Raw genomic sequence first — 19,649 nt, forward strand, 5'->3', positions numbered from 1 at the left:
TTTTTTGTTTTTTATATATGTTATGAGTTATTTTTTTGAATTTTTAAAGGTTTTTTTGTATGAAAAATATTTCTCACACGTTTTGTTTTTGTCTCTTTTACATTTTAACTTTACCCGTATATTATTGTGCGTCTTAAATTTCAATAATCAAGGAATTATTTTGAATGAAATAATAATTTATAAGTGAATTATGGGGCATATACTACCAAAGCTGAGCATACTTGTACGAATCATGCTCCTATATTCTTGCTGACCATGTCATCTTCCAAGAGACTATCCTAACTTCAACAAAATTAAGTAATTACTAAACACGAGAAACTTCTACCGAAATTTGATTATTCATTGCACAAAATAATGCACCAGAGGTTTCTGTAAGCGTATATGTTTGCTACATATATACCTTTTGTTGGGTGAGCAGAAAACCGAATTAACTGAACCGAAATCGAATAATTTAAAAAACGAACTATAAAAAACCGAACCGAAGCATTAACCGACGGTTAATTTTTTAGTTTTTTGAAAAAACGATATTTGGGTTTAGGTTCGGTAATCCATTTTAAAAATACCGAACCAATTAATCGAACCTGTGTTTTTTTAAGATGTTATAACCGGAAATAAAACACCAAAAGAATCTACCATTGACAGTAGCGAAGATGATGAAGATTGGGTCTAAACTTTGAAGATAAATAAGTTCACCAATCATGTTAATCATCTAACTCTTTTGTCAACAATTATAAGAAAGCACCTCGTACGAAGTACATAGCCATTCTATGTTTGATGGTCGTTCAAAAATATGAAAGCACCTTAACTTAGGTTTAAAAAATTATAGGGGATGAACAATGGCTTTTTAAATATGCTAAAAAATCACTTCATTTCTAAAATATAAAATCTTTTCACTCAACACTTTAAATCACTCTCTAAATTATAAAAATAACCCTCACATAAAATAAGGATTGGATGAGAATGGGGTTCTTTAACCATCGGACCACTTTTTGCAAAACTCTCAATTGTTTACCGAAACGTCACGCGTCACACAATCAAGAAAACAAGTAGAAAAGATAAAAAAAATCATATGTATATTGATAATCAAATTAACTGTTCTCGTCACCAAATGATTAATCAGCATGCATATGCACATACATACATATAGCGTTCAAGTTTCATACCAATTCAAGGTAAGCTTTCCTTAGATGGCTAATTCACACTCCCAAACAGTTTTTGCCTTTGATGAAGGTAATCTAAGTTTTCGCTTATCTTGATAGTGTAACCGACATAATAATACCCTAGACAAATGCTCGCTAGTTCTAACATATCGATCACTAGTGTATTTAAATTGCCAAAAAAAGAATAAATAAAAAAATAATTATAAGGAGATAATACACGTATGAAATTAATTGGTGTAAACCAATTGCCAAACGATCGTTCATTTTAATGATAGCTGTAATTTTTTGTGGCACTCAAGAAAAGCAGACTACATAATATTTGTGCGGTTCCATAATATATATGTGGGCTTTGTTCGCCTATTATTATTTAAGGTCGCCATCATTATTGTTTTATTTGTATAATAATAATTATTATTATATATAATAAAATAGGAGTTTGGCAACGCTGGACAATGATTGATTCATTTGGTGGCGTCTGACTGGCCAAGTATTATACATATGTTTTTTTTTAAGTTTGATGATTAAATGGTTGTCCGTATTGACTCAGCACTACAACGTCTGGAACATACAACGCGCGTGGTTTACCAACAACTGGATTTTACGGACATTTTTGTTTTAGTTCAGGAACCTGAGACCAACTGAATTGAAGTCGACTCACCCGTCGTAAAGCCGGGACCGACTACGTTCGAATTTTACTAACGCCCAAGTTTTATCGACCGAATAAACACCATTTTAAATATTTTATTTTTTTATATGTTAATTTGACGAATTTATTTTTTGAGTTTTAACGCTTAGGTTACCAACATTGTTTATACTGTACCGTAACACGCGTAACTGCAACCGATCAAATTTGTGTCAACTCGCTGCCAGGCATCGACAATGCTCAGGTTTACCAACGTTCGGGTCTTAACGACCAACTAAACATAGTTTTAAATATTTTGTTTGTTTTAGCGCTTGTGTCTTAGGATTTAGAGTAACGTGACGGGTATATAACCATGTCTGACCAGTCTTGGCGCAACGCGCCGGGCAATTTACTAGTTGTTCATAAAACGAAACAAAATGAAATTCTTTGGTCTTTTTCAAGTTCCACAGTTATGGGTCTTTTTCTGCTTTTTCATATTCGGGTTTGCAACCAACAAATGTTAAGAGATGGAACTAGTCAATTAAAGTTACCTGCTTAATTATTACCTTCATCACACATTAAGTTTCACAAGTCTCTTTTGGTTCTTCATTTATCTTCTATCAAATTTTAACTATATCTAATATATAAAGTTTAGGAATATATATGCATTTCTTTTAAAGTACGTTTTAAATATACTTAACACGATATTCTTTTGATTCGTTGGAAGCTTCTAGCCATCACATTATATATATATATATATATATATATATATATATACACACGCCAAGCAAGCAAACACAAGTCACAATCATTCATAACGTGAAAATGCAAATAAACATGATATTATATTCATCAATTGAATATGTAAACCTTTCACACTAAAAAACTTATAACTTAAATAATCGACATGTGATAAGATGAAAACAATTTAATTAAATTATATTAATTGACAGCTACTAGTGATTAATAATTCTATATATAATACAAGTTTTGTTTCAATGAAATTGGTACGCATGATTGCTTTATATTCTCTACGTATACGTATTCAAAAGACACAAGAAGTTAAATTTATATATGTGATGAGATAGTTTTATTTATTTATTTTTAAACGACAGTTTTATCTGTCCGTGAGACCTAAACCCAAAACCTACGTCTTCCAAATCCAGGTATCTTTGGCTATTGACCATCACCCATTAGTTATGTGATGAGATAGGTATTGAACGATATTGAAATAAGGTGGAACAAATTTATTAAGTTTGAATAAAATAATTTATGTATTTAACTTTAACAACACGAATAAAGTTTTCGGAAGAACAAAAGTGTTTTGGTGGTTTGAGTAAGGTAAAAAGAGAGCGAACTCAAAGATGCTGTTGTTTTGTTTGCACATATAATAATTAAACCTATTTTTGTTTGCATGTTATAATTCATTTATATTTTATTTGATAAAAATAATAATAGTAAGTAAAGTAATAATAATAATAATAATAATAATAATAATAATAATACGCTAGGTAGGTAGGTTGCCTATTTAAAGCGAGGCTTCATCAACGTTCTCCTTCCCCCACCCCTTCCACAATAATTATAATAAATTGATTTTGATTTACATTGGTTGTTAAGGTACGCATATAGATAGTACTTTGAACTAATTAAATGCAACTCCATCAAAATTATTAATGTACGTAGGTATATATGAATGATAACTAGCTGCTTATATTTCTGACTTGACTTGTAATGTTGTTTAGCTATAAAAATGAAGATGGAGTACGTGGTGCAAGCTCAGAGGCAGAAATATGATTGTCTTCTTTTTGGTACATACAATTATTATTATTATTATTATTATTATTATTATTATTATTATTATTATTATTATTATTATTATTATTATTATTATTAATTGGCTGTCTGGCTGAGGATGATAATATTATGAATTATGATCGATTATTTCAGATCTAGACGACACCCTTTACCCTCTTAGTGCTGGATTGGCAGCTGGAGTTCTCAAAAATATCAAAGGTATGTATGTAGTATATATATATATATATACCATTAATTTCTTGAAATAAATAAAAATAATATATATAAAACTAGCTAGCTACTTGCAGATTATATGTCTGAAAAGCTTGGAATTGATGCGGAAAAGATCCCTGAGTTGTGCAATCTGCTGTACAAAAACTACGGTACTACAATGGCAGGCATTCGGGTGGGTATATTATATATTATATATCTTCTTTTTTGTTCACAATTAAATGATAATGTATTGTTTTTATAGGCAATTGGATATGATTTTGACTATGATGAATACCACAGGTACTAATAGTTGAATTGAGATGAAAATGATTGGTTGAATTTATCATTAATTTGTACGTATGTAGTTTTGTTCATGGAAGATTACCATATCATAATTTGAAGCCTGACCCTGTTTTGAGGAATCTTTTACTAAGCTTGCCCATTCGAAAATTTGTAAGGCCCCGCCCGCCTGCCACTTGTTTTAAAGTATGTATGTATGTATATGTTTGATTGACTGGTTTGGTTTGGTTTGGTTTTCAGATATTTACAAATGCTGACAAGATCCATGCTGCTAAGGTTCTAAGCAAACTTGGACTGGAAGATTGTTTTGAAGGGATGATCTGCTTTGAGACCCTTAATCCTCCTCCTCCATCTGCTGTTCCTAAAACCAAAACCAAGTGCGCAGGTGATGATGGGATCTTTGATATAATTGCACATTTCTCCACAACAAATTCAACCTCAGAGTTACCCAAGACACCTATTGTATGCAAACCATCCGAACACGCAATTCAGAAGGCCCTCAACATCCTCAACATTAACCCCCAAACAACCGTACGTGTATATATATATATATCATAATAATTATTATTTAATGGTTGTTGTTTTACTAACGCGTCTTAATTAATACCTGCAGCTGTTTTTTGAGGACAGCGTTCGAAACATTCAATCTGGAAAACGTGTGGGTCTTGACACTGTTTTGGTAAGTAAGCAAGTAAGCTATACATGAAAGGATGAAAAAGAAAAATGACATCTGCAAGTATTAATTGACAGGTTGGCACTTCCCATCGATGCAAAGGAGCAGACTACGCGTTAGAAAGCATACACAACATGAAAGAAGCAATACCGGAGCTGTGGGAAAAGGTTTCTGTTGCTGCCTATCAGGTCGTCGTGGAGACACCCGTCACGGCTTAACTTGATTCAAATCAGTCATGTATATGCACGCATGTATAATATTTAAGCTTTAATTTGGAAAGTATGTTGTTAATTCAACCAATCTTAATTAACTAACTTGTTTGTGGATGTGGATGTTAGAAAGTGTGGTACTGTTGTTTAAGGGTTTGGTTGTGAGGTGATTGCAATTATTAGTAACTTAACTCCTCGCTTTCGGTTTCACGTGTGATTGTTGATTGAAAAATAGGATGAGTTTAAAAGCAAAGATAGATAATGAACAATAAGGTCTTCCATTCCTTGTATGACAACATACAAAAGAAACATCAAGTTTAATTATTTATTATACATATCACTATCACCCAAAGGAAAGGAAGGATGAGAAAGTTTTCTAGTCATTCCATTCCAGCCTAGCTGAGTGGTAAAGGCTATTGAATTAGGGAGAAGACCAGGATTCAAATTCATTTTTTGGTGGTGTAGCTTAGGAGTAGAGATGGGTATGTGAGTCACCGTTTAGACAAATAAGAGAATGTTTCCTGTAAAGAGGTAGACGTATGAGAATATTAACAAAAACACACTATTTTAGTTTCGCTCGTGTGACAAATGGTGTGGCTAATTTATGCATTGTACTGAAGACAATAAACATGGCTAAACTGTGATGACTTGCTATCTAGGGAGCATCTGGTGACAAGTAATATGTATACGATATCCCTTTGAAAATGTTGTTTAATACAAGGTATGCATCTACAAGCACTAGTAAACACTCCTCTATACCCCCCTCAACAAAAGGAAGCCTGTTACTGTTAGTACGCCTATCTCACACACTCCCCATCCGATTTGGTTTATATAACAAAGTAGCAGCATATTACATCGCATCAGCTGCAGTTCCATGACGGTCGTATGCTGTTCGGAAGCGAAGACCAGATCCTATGTAGCTTGACACGGGACAAACCCAACAAAGGATATTTGGACCCAACACCTGTCAATGACGACGACCATGTTAATATATACATACATTACTTGAATAACAATAATACTCTCACTCACTGTAATCAAATTTTCATAGACACCAAGATCATACGGATGTGCGTACACATTCCCTCCTTGTTCTGCAACCAACATGGCCCTCACCCCTTCATAATACTGCATATTCCACCCAAAAATCATTTACGCTATCGATTAAAACACATACAAAAATCTAAAAGCACCTCTATTGTAGTTTTGTTCTGTAGGGTTAGGTATACATGCCACCCCAAAAAGACGCCTAGAGCCATGCTGAGTGGAATTAGCAACAGCCCTGAAACGATCTGCAACGCAAGCAAACGAATGAGGAAAAGCAAAATGAATCAAAGGACACTGATGGTAGAATCGCACGTACGTATACACTTCTATAAGAACCTTCAGTTTGCTCAGTATCAACAGTCAAACTACCTAGAAGTAAAATCTAGGCATCCATTCAAACAACAATAGTAAGCATCAATATCCATCCATACAGAGGGTAAATGAAGATGATACATACCAGAGAGTATACGCATGCAAGGAGAGCATAGACAACAAAGACAAAGAAGACCTTATAGTTTGCATGGCCCACACAATTGTTCATCCACACGCAATGATGATCCTTGAATCAAAGAGTCAGCCAGCGATGTTGATTATTTATTTATAAGAAGAGTAATCCAACCAAGAATGAGAAGACATACCATTCGTAAGACACATCTTTTACATACACGACAATGATGTGAACGAGGTGGCTTGTATAGACAACATTTCTTGCAGTATCTCAAGTCCCCACCCTGCAAGTGACATAGACACAAACATGTAAAATATGACCGTTTTGGGGATGGTGATCAGTGAAATAAAAAATGAGGGAGATAAAAGCAAACACATTAAGTTGAGACTGTTATGTTGAAATGTAAAAAAGTGTATTCAGTTTCTTTAATTGTTAAGTAGAAGCAACCTACCAATGAGGTTGACAGTAAACAGGGTGAGTTGAAGCTCCAAACTTATAACACCAGATTCATTGTAAGGCAGGGCTAACATTAAATCTATCGCGCTGATGGTGGTGGTGAGTTTTAAAAGTTAATTTTACAAACAAGGAAGGAAAACTAATCTATGCTTGAAAAATACATTTGATTGCGAACAGCATTTAACATTTAACTAACTAGGAAGAAAAGAAAAAATGAGAATGAGAAAATAATAAATGTAGCAATTAAAAGTGAAAGATGTATGTATAGGTTGAGTTGGTAGGTAGGCATAATTGATGATAAAATTTAACAATTAGTAGTAAGTATGGAATGAAATATGACACAGATAGAAGAAATGGGAATGGAATAGTAAGAGGTACCTTGCGTTTGATCTCATGGATAGGGTGATCGTTGTCCTCAATGTCTGGTGCGAAAGAAGGAGGGACTCGGCCAGGGTCGGTGAGCATGGCTCGGAGATAGCTGGAGACACAGATGAGGGCAAGCGCGGTGAAAGCTAGGGCATGGATCATCCCAGGGGAGGAACGGAGCCCAAACCATTGCTTCACAAATACGAAAACACTTGAAATGTAGATGTAAACGATGGCCAACGATACGACAACCACGTGCGCTGACCACAGGTTGCCGCCACCACCCATCCACCACCACCCTGTTTCAATCAACGGTGGTGGTTCTTTATTATTATTTGCAAAACAAAAGAAACCAACCAAGGCGGTGGGTGGATAGATAGCTAGGTCAGGTCGTCTATTAACTTTTGTTTTTGGATCATTTCTTCCATTAAACAAGGAAGGAAATTACACCTTTATCCATCCTATCCTATAATAATAATAATAATAATAACATCGTGTGTAATGGATGTAGCCCTTATAAAGACGTTTTGCGTTATGTGACGTCACGTGACACGTCACCATAGGAGTGTTTTGACAAAAATAGATGTAGCGCATGGAGCCTTTTCCAATCATTATCTCATTATTATTATTTTGCAAATTTTTTTTATTAAAAGTAACACAACAACCCCCCCCCCCCTCGAATTCGACACTTTCCACAAAACACCAATCACCAACTTTCAGCCCAAAGCGCCCCAAGGGACGGTGTTCCTGGGGTTTTGGGGCTATTTGGGTGGACAAAACGGCCCACCACACCTGATCTTACAACTTGTAAAGCATATCCACAATAAACGCTTTCTGTTATATATGAAGTTAGCAATTTGGATATACCTCATATACTAGAATACTCTTAAACGTTAGATTCCTAAGGGGCTTGTAGTTTATCCATAATAAAGGATTCATCCTTTGCACTTGTCTTCTTGTCACCAGTCCCCTATCCCTTGACTTCAACTCCGGGCTTTTACACTGTTCTATCTTTCTACACTTTTAACTAACATGTCAACTTCTTATAACGACAAGAACCCGCATATCTTCAAGGACCAAAAAACTTTGGACTTGTTCATTGAACTCGCCCTTGTCAGATTTTCATCTTCTTTTCTTGGAAGGGGAAACGAACTCCACTCTTCTTTTCTGCCTTTAAGAGCAAATGATAGCGCGATTTATCCACCCAAATTCACTAGATCTCTTGTTAACAATGAGGGCAGAATGATTTCATCCACAACTCATCTGTTTTGTGCATATGACGCTTGTGGACTAAAGAAAATCACTTTGAATTCATTCCATGTCATCTTATTTATTCCCTCCTTGCCTCTATCTAGTTTAAAAATGCCTCACCAATCCTAATTACCCTCTAGTAGCTGACTTAAAGCGAATATAATTAACTTCATCGCTAGAGTCTCAATAACTAGTGTCAAATGTATTTATCATTTCAGTGACCCATCTATGTCTGATTACAAATCTATCATTTTTTTCATTTTAGAAATTTATAAGATTGAAAGACTTCATAGATTCATTTTGCTCGGCGTAATATTTAGTGTTCTTATGAGATTTGAATTTAGCCAATGAGTTAAAAATTATTAGTTGAAATATAAGCAAGCAGCACATACATCTGAATCTGAATGTGAAGAATTAAACATTTGCAGAGGTGAGAGGCACAGCCCCCTCGTGTAAGCCGCTTCGAAGCCAAGCAATGTTACTTATATCATGGGCTAATGCAGCCAACCGATGGCCTGGAAAAGCACAAGGAGCCTCTGCATAATCAACAAATTCAGGCCCAAGTAGCATCCTGCTGCTGGTTGAAGTCATGCCACAGCAACCATGCCCGCATTGATGAGGGACCAGTACCCCTTGTTCACTTTCCGTTTGCTGGTGAATGTTGAATGCAGTAACACGAGCCTTAGGACGGAAAAGTGTAGCATGATCGTCAAAGGAATTTGTCACATCCCCGTCTCCCCCACACGACAGAGTTTCTTCGGATGATGCTGCTGCTGCTGTTGATTCTGCTTCTCTTATACCCTCCTCCTCGTCCTTGGTAATGGTACTATCGTTAGTGAATTTTCTTCTGCGGGTGCCTCCCTTCCTGAGCGTTGAATGCCAATGATTCTTAATAGCATTGTCGGTTCTCCCGGGCAACAACCTTGCAATGGAAGCCCATTTGTTTCCATGAACCGCATGAGCTGAGAGTATAATGCGGTCTTCTTCAACTGTTTTGAAAATATTTGTTGGTAAATCAATGAGAAACTAAATTATATTGAGAAAGGTTAATTATTTGATGATAGTATACTACTATAATAATAAAGAGGGTTATCTAAATATAATAATATACACGAGGTAAAGAAATCAACTAACCAGTAAAGGGTTTGCGCTTGAGAGCAGGGTCAAGCTGATTACACCACCTCAAGCGGCAGGATTTGCCGGATCTGCCGGGAATACCACGGGCGATGAGGGTCCAATTCCTAGCACCGAAATTGCTGACTAACCGACTCAGTAAGCCGTCCTCTTCAGGGGACCAAGGTCCCTTCACTCTATCACCACACTTGTTCTTGTTCTTCTTCTCTATTCCTATTCCGCCGCCGCCCTCGTCGTCTTTCTCCATTGCCAATTCACCGGCTTAGCTATGTGTATGTGTGTTCCACTGTCCTGTTCTCAACCAACAACTATATCTTATGTTACGTTTTTTGGGCCTGGCTCAACTACTAAGACCATCTTCATCACATATTTTGATTCAAACCAGCCACACCACGTCACTACCACATCAGCTTTCTTAAAAACCATATTTTTTACTCCAACAATACACATTCTTAAACCATCTTTATATTTCCACATCATCACTTACTTTTATATTTATTTTAAATAAGAATTTCAAAATACTATAAAATATTTAATTTTATAATTTTTATTTAAATAAATAGCAATATAATAAAAATTTAGTAAAAAATAGATTAACAAAAATATAACAAATAGATAAAAAAAATTACATAATTTAAAATAACAGTTACTCTAACAAAATGAAAGAGATATAATTTAAAACTTTTGCCTAATAATAAAACCTATGGATTATTATTATTCTTAACCGTCCACAAATGTTCCATTAAAATCATTCCGAAGTGTATGATGAGCTTCATTGTTACGTAAATCCCTAAACCGTTCTATGTACTTCTTGTAATGTTTAAGACTTCCTGTAACTTTTTTCTAGGACTTCTTGTATGTGTTTTTTATTAGAATTAAGCGTTGTAAAATAGATAATAAAATCGTTAAAAAATTTAACCGTTAAACTAGGCGTTATGTTGAAAAATACACAAACAAAAAAATATATCAGTTTTGAAATAAATATAAAAAATATGTATATATATATGTATAATATTTTAATATATTTTATAAATATAAATATGGGTGTACATATATATGGGTGAAAGATGTGATGTTTGGGGCCCACTATGAGTGGTTTTTGATGGTTTGAATATTCAAACCTCAAACCTTAGTTTTTGGTTTGAACCAACCACTCCAATGGTTTAGGTGGTTTTTGGATTGGTTTGAACCAAGCCAAACCAACCATTGAAGATAGTCTAAGTAAGTACCTACTCACTTATTTTTAACTCCATGTTTCTTCATTGTAACTCACTTCCATTAAATTAAATTAAATATTTTTTTTCTTTCTAGATGAAACTAAAAATATTATTCTTGATTTTGTTTCAAACTACTAAGGGGGTGTTTGGGATTTTGCTTATTTTCAATAACTTATAACTTTTAAAAAAAAGTTATTAGCTTATATGGTATTGGAAATGTTTGTGAGTGTATAAGTCACAAAGAGGTAAAATAAGAAATCTCAAACACCCTTTGATTTTGTTTCATGTTTTTTTGTTTATTTCTTTGTTAATTTCTACCCGATTAGTTTATTAGGGTTTTAAAGTTGCAGCAACAACCAAATATAACGTAATTGAGGCAGAATTTAAACATACAAATACGATTTAAACCACCTAACAAGTCACAACCACTTTGCCGGCTAGCCTACATCCTATATCGGCGCTGAACTGTTCCATCTCCGCCCTTCGCCCCTCTTTTAATTATGATATTGTTTTTTATTACATTCCTTGTCTTAACCCGACCCGAAAAATCCGAACACCGAAAATTAGGACCCCGTTGGATAAAAATCTTGGGTCCGCCACTGGACTCTAAGGAGGGTAAGATGTAACCAACTTTACCTCTACCCCGTAAGAATAGAGAGGCTGCTTCCGATGAGACCTTCGGCTCGATATTAGTTTTGCATCAAGCCTTGGACATAAGACACATAACACACATAACACTCAATCATTGGGATATCGGCTGATTGGTGTACGTACCCTTGTCTTTCGGCCATCAATGCCACCGCATGTTGCCTGATTAACATTCCGCCACTTTTAACTTTATTTTAATAAAATTAGTAATTTAACGTCAAAATTAATGAAATTTCACTTTAAAAAGGGACGGTTATATATTTTTTAACAACAATGCAACCTAACCTATAGGAGTTAACCTCTAATCTTTTTAGTTGATATTAATTTATATCAACTGAAAATAACATGTGACAATTGTTTTAAAATAAATGTCCGTTGTATCATCGTTTTCATTAATTAGTTAATTTGATATAAAATTTTGTTCTTCATATATCATGTGTGATCTGTGATGGGTCAAATCAATTATTAACATTAACATATATATTAAGAGAACAAGATCATTTGATTCCACTAGAAATCTTCAATTCATTATTTAGGCGACAAGCAACGCACAATAAATGTATACAATTTAGAGTTTACTTTTACAACAAATCAATATAATTGAAAACATTACAAATCATACATACATGTACGTATATATACGCTGAAAATTTCATTTTATTTTATGAACAAAATGACCGCAGCTAGTCTGATCCGGTATGTGTTACTTCTAGCACTTTGGAAAGTCCGCAGGTGGCGGCGGCAACGTTGATTCCGGTGTACCTCCATTCTCCACCACGAAAGCGGTGGCCAAACCCCATGGTAAATGTACATCCAAATGACAATGCATAAACCACACTCCTATAAATAATATTCATTTTGGAAAATGATATAAATTAATTAAAGTCAACATATACAACTTAATCATTTCTTTTTTTATTGTTATTTAAAGTACTTTTATTTTAATATAGCTAGACGCGTGTTGGAATGAATAACAATGGATTAGGTTGAGAAATTGTGATTATTAAGAATAAAAGTGAAATGACGAATTAATTACCTGGATTATTTGCTCTGAATCTGATAACAGCCCAACCGCCAACGGGAACCCCAAGCGTGTTCCGTACCTGTGGGTTGACGAAATTGAACTTGTTGGAGTCCTTAGCTGGATCATAGTTCCCGAAGCCCTGAGCCAAGACATAGAAGTTGAATCCATGCAAATGCATAGGGTGATTCTCAACACCAATCAAGGCAGTGTTTTGTAGCACCAGCTGAACCGTAGCATTAAACTTGAGTTTCTTCACACTTGTTAGCTTGGGTGTCATCAAAAGGCTCTGATGGAAGCTATTGTTGACGTTCGTGTAATCAAACACCAAGGGTGGTCTGTTGGGAAAATCAGTGGTGTAAACCCCGCTAATGTTTCTGAAAAAAGCTTCTAAAAGAGACACTCGTTTTGGTAAAACGAAGGAATGATTGCTCATGCTGGCGGACAGTCTTTGGCCGAATATTCCTCCACACGTTTGGTTGTGAAGAGGTAGGTCCCAGCAGAGCCCAGTTGGACCCGCAAGACTCACCTCGAAGAGGGACGTCTGCGCGGTTGGACCCGCAAGACTCACCTTAAAGAGGGACGTCTGCGCAAAGACCAACTGGATCCGCAGGACCCACCATGCTCAGAGAGATGACGTCCTTACGCGCAGTACGCAAGCTGTTCCCGCAGGAAAAGCCTCCCAATGGTGACGTACCCCGCCTGTTCCCGCAGCTGCGGATACTAGCCATCAGGGAAGGCTACCCGCACTAACAGCAAGGATACACGCACAAGGCACTAACTCTCAAATAATTCAGTAATGTCACCTGAAGAAGGAATGAGCAAGCCGGGAACACTCCCGCCCAAAGCCGGGAATACTCCCGCCCAAATGAGCCAGTCCGTACGCTACTGGAGGATCTTTTGTACTATACCTGCCAAGGTATGGACAAAAGATCTGACCAAAGCAGCGACAGCTCACTGACAACAGTACGACGAGGAGCACGCTCTAGTACTTAATGTCACTATCAGCCGCTGCCTACTCACCAACCCTTGTCGTGGCACGTACATAGCCTGCAGTTGGTGGAAAAGGAACAGTACACAGCCGGCCATGTCACTATCAGCCGCTACCTACCCACCAACCACCAGCATGGCACGTGCGTAGCCCACAGTTGGTAGAACAGGAATATTATACAGCTGGCTGTACCTGCTTGGAAACCTACCTTCGGCTATAAATACTCCAACACCTTGGAACGGTATCGTTATCTTGTATCTTCATATATTATCTGATATCTGCTCTAGCTATTTCTCTTAATATACATTTATATTCAAGAGCAATCTAGTCTGATTCTCACGCCGGAGGGTGGTCACAAGGAGGTACCCTCCCCTTCTCAGTGACGAGCTCACGGTGTCTGTTTTGCAGGTCATCAGAAGAATAACCATCTTTGCCGGACCTAACCCTCGTGGGAAACATCTATTTAACCCTAAGATTATCCGTAATCTGCCGGGGTCACTTAGTGTTTCTTCATTGGCGCCATCCGTGCATAAAAGCTAGAACTTGTTCTTTTTCAGTTTTTTCAAAACTTCTGGAAAGATGGTTAAGGTTACTCCGGTGCCAAGGCCAGCGAGTGACCAAGAAACCCAGGTAACTAAAACCCCAGCTACTGGGGGGAACACCGGCGAGTACACAAACTTTACGAACACTACCCCGGTTACCCAAGCCGGGACAAGTGCAGTAAACAATCATCCCCTGGGATTCATTGATACCCAGGTGGAAAGACAACAGACGAAGCTCCCCCGCCAAACACTTGATCAAGTTAAAGCGTGGGCGGAAGCACGTCAGAAGGAATTCCAAGCCGAGTTGGATGAACGCTTACGTTCACTCCAACAGGCTGACGAATTCGGAAGCACTCGACAACAGCTCAACATGAGCAATGAGTGCGAGTACTGGGACGATGATTCAGAGGAATCCGACAGCGACGCAAACCCTCGCCATAGGGCGAAAGGGAAGCGTAAGGAAATGGAATTCCAACCGAGAAGGAATTTTGGAGAAACCTTCAAACCAAAAAACGCGGGTGGAAACCCACGTGACTTCTCTAAAACCTTCAGACCAACTGTTGCAAATGCGGAAACGTCCAAGTTTGCAAGGGACATTGCGGAAGCAATCGCCCCGAAGAGTGCCAAGCAGATGCCCAACATCGGCACTTATGATGGTATTTCCGACCCAGACGATCATTTGAACAGATTCATAGCGGGGGCAACCGTCAGCAACTGGACGGAACCCACGTGGTGTTATATGTTCCAGATGACGCTGGTTGGAGCGGCTAGAGCGTGGTTTGACCGTCTACCGGTCCACCACATCTACGATTGGGCAGACTTCCAACAGAAGTTCAGCCAACACTTCAGTCAACAAAGAAAGTATAGCGAAGAGCAATGGACAATCCTCAACTGCATCCGAGAGGAAGATGAGTCTTTACTAGACTTCATCACGCGCTTCAATTCAAAGAAGCTAAGTCTGGGCACTATTAGCGAAGATCTTGTTCGCGCAGCTTTCATCCAAGGCGCCGAATACCCAGAGCTTATCCGCACATTGACGGGTAAAGATGGCATGCCATCCACATGGGATGCCATCATGACAGCAGCTAAACGTTTCGCGAAAACGGAAAGGCAACTGGGTAGAGATCTTCCCCAGAGCACAAACCTCTACACTCAGAAATCAAGAGAAAACAACGTCCTTACCGCCCGACTAAACAAAAAGAGGAAGCTAGGCATTTGGCAGTCAAGGGTAAACTTTGACACCTCATCCGGCTCAAACCCTCGGTTAGGCGGAAAGGATAACATGCAGTCGTCGAACCGGAACTCCAGATGGACGCCACTCACCAAAAGCGTCACCGAGATATTCGCCACCGAGAGGCTCCCATGGCCGAAGGCTCCAATTATCCGACAGCGTCCAAACGCTGATCAAAGCAAATCCTGTGACTTCCACAGGACAAAAGGCCACACCACCGAGGAATGCTTAGACTTGAAGGACGTCGTCGAAGCATTCGTCAGAAATGGAGAACTCACTCACCTCGTGGCGTAAGGGACGCTAAGCAGGCTAATGCGTGTAGAACCCCAGTTGGGGAAAACACGGATGAAACTGCAGCTTCAATGTTGGAGACTACATACTGCGTAAACAACGAGATTCCGAACCAAGTGCATATCGGCTCGAAAGGCTCGATGACGCCCCCATCCCAAGAACATGGAAGGGAGCTCAATTACACAGGCTGCATGTAGATCAATTCCAAACTTGTAAAGAAAAGGCCTAGAGCCACTTATAATGGAAATGATTCTCCTTATCACATTGACGCTGATGGTCTTACATTTATACTTATGATCTGACTACACTGATATTCCGGTATTCACCGCAAAAATAAGTGGGGAAGTAAGTCGTTGCGTGTGGAAGGCGGCAAAACCCGCATAAACACAAAAAACGGCAAAAAATTTCTAAGGAAAAGATGAGGAAAACCTTCACGCAGGTCAGTTATAGGTGAAGTTTGGTCATCCCACTAAATGAAAGTGACGGTCCTACCCGCACAATCATGATAGAGGAAACTGAACTAACCTATTGACAACCACGCGTCGAAAGGTTAACTTATTCAAAACACTTAGAAAATTTCGAAAGAGATGGGGAAAACCTTCACGCAGGTCAGTTATAGGTGAAGTTTGGTCATCCCACTAAATGAAAGTGACGGTCCTACCCGCACAATCATGATAGAGGAAACTGAACATTAACCTATTGACAACCGCGCGTCGAAAGGTTAACTTATCCAAAACACTTGGAAAATTGCTAAGTTAAACTAAAGTATGCATGAGCGAATCATAAATTGTTTATGAGGCAAAACAAGTGCCAAATTAAACTATAATGTGCATGAGCAAGTCATATAACGTTTATAAAGCAAGTCATTAAGTGAAAGTGACGGTCCTACCCGCACAAACATTTATATTTCATAAAAAATTCAAACATTACAAGAATTGCTGGGCATATACCCGCATACAAAAATATAAATCTATCCTAACGGTGGGAAGGGATCTCAAGGTTCAAACTTCAGGACCACTCCCCCCAAACCCACTTGAACCCGCACCATCAGTTGCCTGTGGCGGTTCAAGGAAAGCCTTGAGGATAGCTAGCCCATCATCAGCAGCAGCAATTTCATTCACCTTCTCCACCACTGGATGCGGGAAGGCAGCATACTGGTTCACTGCTTGGTCGTAAGCAGCTTCAGTGTCCACGTCATGAAGATGGAAGTTGGAAGGCGGGATGCCCTTCTCAACAAACCCTAGACCAAGCAGGAAGCCAGCCTTTTCCCCATCCTCATGAGAAGCGTTGAGGGCTGCGCTCATGGCATCGTCATAAGATGTGTTCGTGAAGATCCGATGCACAACCTACAACAAGAAAAAATATATCAAACTTTTCTAAGTATAAAGAAAAGCGTAAAGACATTATGAAGCTTTGCATACCTGCGACAACGCTTCTCGTAGAAGCCACTCCTTGGTGACCAGAGCCTCCTGGAGGGTAGCTTGAGCTTCATCACGGGCGCGTTCGGCTTCGTTTTTAGTAAGGTTGGCAAGCAACACATCTTTAGCTGCAGCCTCTTCAACGCCCTTCAGCTTACGCTCAGTGTGGTCAATCATGCCACTCTGGTCCAAGATCTCTTGGAGCTTCTTGGCGTCTTCCATGGCCAAGGCATCATGAGCCTGCTGGAGCCTCTCTAGTTTGGCTTTAAGCTCCTCATTCTCAGCGCGCAGAGGCTCAGCAACATTTTCAGCCTTGGTGGCCCTCTCGGTTTTGTTACGCGCAGTTTCCTTAGCCAACCGAAGCTGTTCGTTAACAGCTTGTGTAGCCTTGGAACGGGCCTCGAGCTGGGCCTGAACTTCAACCTCGAGGGCCTTGAAGGCCTTTTCCTTCTCCGCAGCAATGGCGGTAAGTCTCCTGTTCTCCTCCCGGATAGCCCGCGCCTGAGCCACTTCTTGAATACGCGCCGCCTTTAACTTGTCGTTTTCACGACAAAGCAACTCGACGCGCGGCTGCATCTGGGCAAGGAGAATCGGGAGTTTTCCGTCTCCTAGTAATTGGAGGCGTGAAGGTTAGGGAGTGCCCTTTCTGTCGATGTATCCAAGAACGAAGACTACGCTCGGTAGCGCAGATCTTCAACCCCTTGATCCAAGTAACAAGGGTATACCAACCCTGGATGCACCTCCAGGTGTAGAAGGTCATCAGACGGTCGACGCGGGGCTCGATGCCCAAAATACGGCACACCCATTCAAAATGGCGAACTTTAGCAATCGCCATTGGGTGCACCTCCGTCAACTGCACACCGCGTTTCTCCAAAACACGGTATACGAACTTCGTTAATGGGAATCTTAGATTCCCATATATGAAGAACGAGGCGTAAACCCCTATCTTGCCCTTAGGGGCATCGTACACCGTCTGGTTGGGCTCCGGAAACTCTGGCTCATACGGCTCCAGCATGAACTTCTTGACGATGTAATGGTATACATCGACAGAAAGAGTACACTGACACTCGCCAGCAGTACTCTTATCGTCCTTATCGAACGTAGACGTCGGGTTCTCAAGGTAAACGTCGGACTCCTCAACGTTAACCTCTGGATCTTGAGTAAAAGAAGACATTTTTCAGTGTTAAGAAAGCGGTTTCAGGAGAATGCTCGCCGGAAAAGATGAGTATTCGCCGGAAATCGCTTAAAAGGAAAAGGAGAGTGAAGTGAAGATGATGGATGAAATACACCATCTCCCCCCTTATATACTCATCGCAATGAATGCAATGAATTTAATGCGGATGATGTAACACCGCGACCAAAGGCGGATTATACATCGGGGCGCCACATATTGTTTCATTACTCGTGACACTATTGGGTGTCAATATTTAATAAATACATTCATTCGCGCACGCGCAGGGTAAACACAAGATAACATAAATCATCATAAATCAATATATTGTAAATCATAATATTCGAACAGCAATAACTTGTCTTGATACATTTTAATCTAGGTCCAACATAAAGAAAACTTCCTACGTGTCCACAAGCTCCAAAACAGCTACTGCAAACCTGAACATGTGTTAAAATAAACGTCAAACACTTGCGTGTTGGTGAGAAATCAAGTTTAATACAATACATAGATAACAATAAATCTGCGCGCAACATGTGTATGTCTGGGTTTCAACAAGGGTGTAATCAGATCGGGACCAACTCTAAGAGACAAGACTGCCAGTGCTCACAATTGAGCTCACAAACAAGACTAACTGTGCAAGTGTAACAAAAGAGAAAATCATAAACGATAGTTCTCCCGTGTTCATCTAATGGTACCATGAAAACTGCGGAATAGACCGACAAGACGGTTAATGATCCACACATACAAATAACAGCCAAGTCTACGTCCTCAACACATGGGATACTGCGCGACTAAAGTTCATAAACAAGTTTAAGACTCTAAGTTTGTATGAACACATGAACATCCCAAAACATTAAAAGCAAAAAGGGATTAGGTACGAGATTACTCACTTGATAAACGATGCGGTGTAAGATAAAGCAAGAACCAACTTTAAACAAGCACAAGTTAACCTATAAATAAGATTATTGTTTTAACGATCGGTTTTAAGTCTTGATTATAAGTTAGCATAATTAATAAGTAAATTATTATATATATATATTACCGGAAAAGCAGGGCAGAACAGGGAGGAAGACGGAGGCAAGAGAGGAGGGAGGCGGCTGAAGAACAACGGCAGAGAGCAAAAAGGGAGGAAGAGAATAAGTGTAGTGTGTGAAGTGTTAAGAAAATAGTACTATATATAGGCAAACCCTAGGGGACACAAACCCTAGAAAAGATCTCCAAAAGTAAAAGAAAAGATATCAACAGTAAAAAGTTCTGAAAAGTAAAGATATCAAAAGATATGGTAGCAGGGAAAAAGAGAAAAAGGCTGACAGGATTCAGAAAAAGGCATGGGAGAGGACAGATAAAGTTACTGGTCAAGCATGGAAAAAGCAGATCTCAAAAGATTATGTCAGTCACTTTATCTGCCAACCAATGGGGTTGGCGCGCATGCTGCGCCGAAAG

General features: G+C 38.9%; 4 protein-coding genes across 4 annotated transcripts; 1 reads left to right on the top strand and 3 right to left on the bottom strand.

Moving 5' to 3' along the window:
- The first annotated feature begins 3,461 nt into the window (after window positions 1-3,461).
- LOC143549910 (suppressor of disruption of TFIIS-like) lies at window positions 3,462-5,014 on the top strand. Its single transcript, XM_077040682.1, has 8 exons — window positions 3,462-3,590; window positions 3,730-3,795; window positions 3,885-3,982; window positions 4,052-4,089; window positions 4,155-4,242; window positions 4,330-4,620; window positions 4,703-4,768; window positions 4,840-5,014. Exons 1-8 carry the CDS (start codon window positions 3,533-3,535, stop codon window positions 4,978-4,980), a joined length of 846 nt encoding a protein of 281 aa, XP_076896797.1. The 5' UTR covers window positions 3,462-3,532; the 3' UTR covers window positions 4,981-5,014.
- A 601-nt stretch (window positions 5,015-5,615) lies between these two features.
- On the bottom strand, window positions 5,616-7,584 carry LOC143549911 (putative protein S-acyltransferase 16). Its single transcript, XM_077040683.1, has 7 exons — window positions 7,301-7,584; window positions 6,657-6,749; window positions 6,476-6,577; window positions 6,335-6,400; window positions 6,165-6,263; window positions 6,004-6,099; window positions 5,616-5,935 (listed from the first exon to the last, which is right to left on the bottom strand). The coding sequence occupies exons 1-7, from the start codon at window positions 7,574-7,576 to the stop codon at window positions 5,822-5,824; spliced, it is 846 nt and encodes a 281-aa protein (XP_076896798.1). The 5' UTR covers window positions 7,577-7,584; the 3' UTR covers window positions 5,616-5,821.
- Window positions 7,585-8,866: 1,282 nt separating this feature from the next.
- LOC143549912 (transcription factor MYB1-like) lies at window positions 8,867-9,957 on the bottom strand. The gene is made up of 2 exons (XM_077040684.1): window positions 9,674-9,957; window positions 8,867-9,528 (listed from the first exon to the last, which is right to left on the bottom strand). Exons 1-2 carry the CDS (start codon window positions 9,918-9,920, stop codon window positions 8,954-8,956), a joined length of 822 nt encoding a protein of 273 aa, XP_076896799.1. The 5' UTR covers window positions 9,921-9,957; the 3' UTR covers window positions 8,867-8,953.
- Window positions 9,958-11,662: 1,705 nt separating this feature from the next.
- On the bottom strand, window positions 11,663-13,035 carry LOC143549913 (laccase-7-like). The gene is made up of 2 exons (XM_077040685.1): window positions 12,575-13,035; window positions 11,663-12,378 (listed from the first exon to the last, which is right to left on the bottom strand). Exons 1-2 carry the CDS (start codon window positions 12,993-12,995, stop codon window positions 12,248-12,250), a joined length of 552 nt encoding a protein of 183 aa, XP_076896800.1. The 5' UTR covers window positions 12,996-13,035; the 3' UTR covers window positions 11,663-12,247.
- Between the last annotated feature and the right edge of the window lie 6,614 nt (window positions 13,036-19,649).

The sequence above is a fragment of the Bidens hawaiensis genome, unplaced genomic scaffold (assembly GCF_021521415.1).
Source record: "Bidens hawaiensis isolate Kalapana, Puna unplaced genomic scaffold, B.hawaiensis_p1.1 tig00015870_1, whole genome shotgun sequence".
Lineage (NCBI taxonomy): Eukaryota > Viridiplantae > Streptophyta > Magnoliopsida > Asterales > Asteraceae > Bidens > Bidens hawaiensis.

Excerpts from the sequence above, each read along its gene's own strand:
- LOC143549913 (XM_077040685.1), bottom strand. The coding sequence starts at position 12,995 with ATGAGCAATCATTCCTTCGTTTTACCAAAACGAGTGTCTCTTTTAGAA. Across the intron at positions 12,379-12,574 it reads ATTCAGAGCAAATAATCCAG|GAGTGTGGTTTATGCATTGT; the intron begins GTAATTAATTCG and ends TATTATTTATAG.
- LOC143549912 (XM_077040684.1), bottom strand. The coding sequence starts at position 9,920 with ATGGAGAAAGACGACGAGGGCGGCGGCGGAATAGGAATAGAGAAGAAG. Across the intron at positions 9,529-9,673 it reads CAAGCGCAAACCCTTTACTG|TTGAAGAAGACCGCATTATA; the intron begins GTTAGTTGATTT and ends TTTTCAAAACAG.
- LOC143549910 (XM_077040682.1), top strand. The coding sequence starts at position 3,533 with ATGAAGATGGAGTACGTGGTGCAAGCTCAGAGGCAGAAATATGATTGT. Across the intron at positions 3,983-4,051 it reads CTACAATGGCAGGCATTCGG|GCAATTGGATATGATTTTGA; the intron begins GTGGGTATATTA and ends TTGTTTTTATAG. Across the intron at positions 4,090-4,154 it reads GACTATGATGAATACCACAG|TTTTGTTCATGGAAGATTAC; the intron begins GTACTAATAGTT and ends GTACGTATGTAG.
- LOC143549911 (XM_077040683.1), bottom strand. The coding sequence starts at position 7,576 with ATGGGTGGTGGCGGCAACCTGTGGTCAGCGCACGTGGTTGTCGTATCG. Across the intron at positions 6,401-6,475 it reads TTGCATGCGTATACTCTCTG|ATTTTACTTCTAGGTAGTTT; the intron begins GTATGTATCATC and ends ATGGATGCCTAG. Across the intron at positions 6,100-6,164 it reads AGAACAAAACTACAATAGAG|TATTATGAAGGGGTGAGGGC; the intron begins GTGCTTTTAGAT and ends TGGAATATGCAG.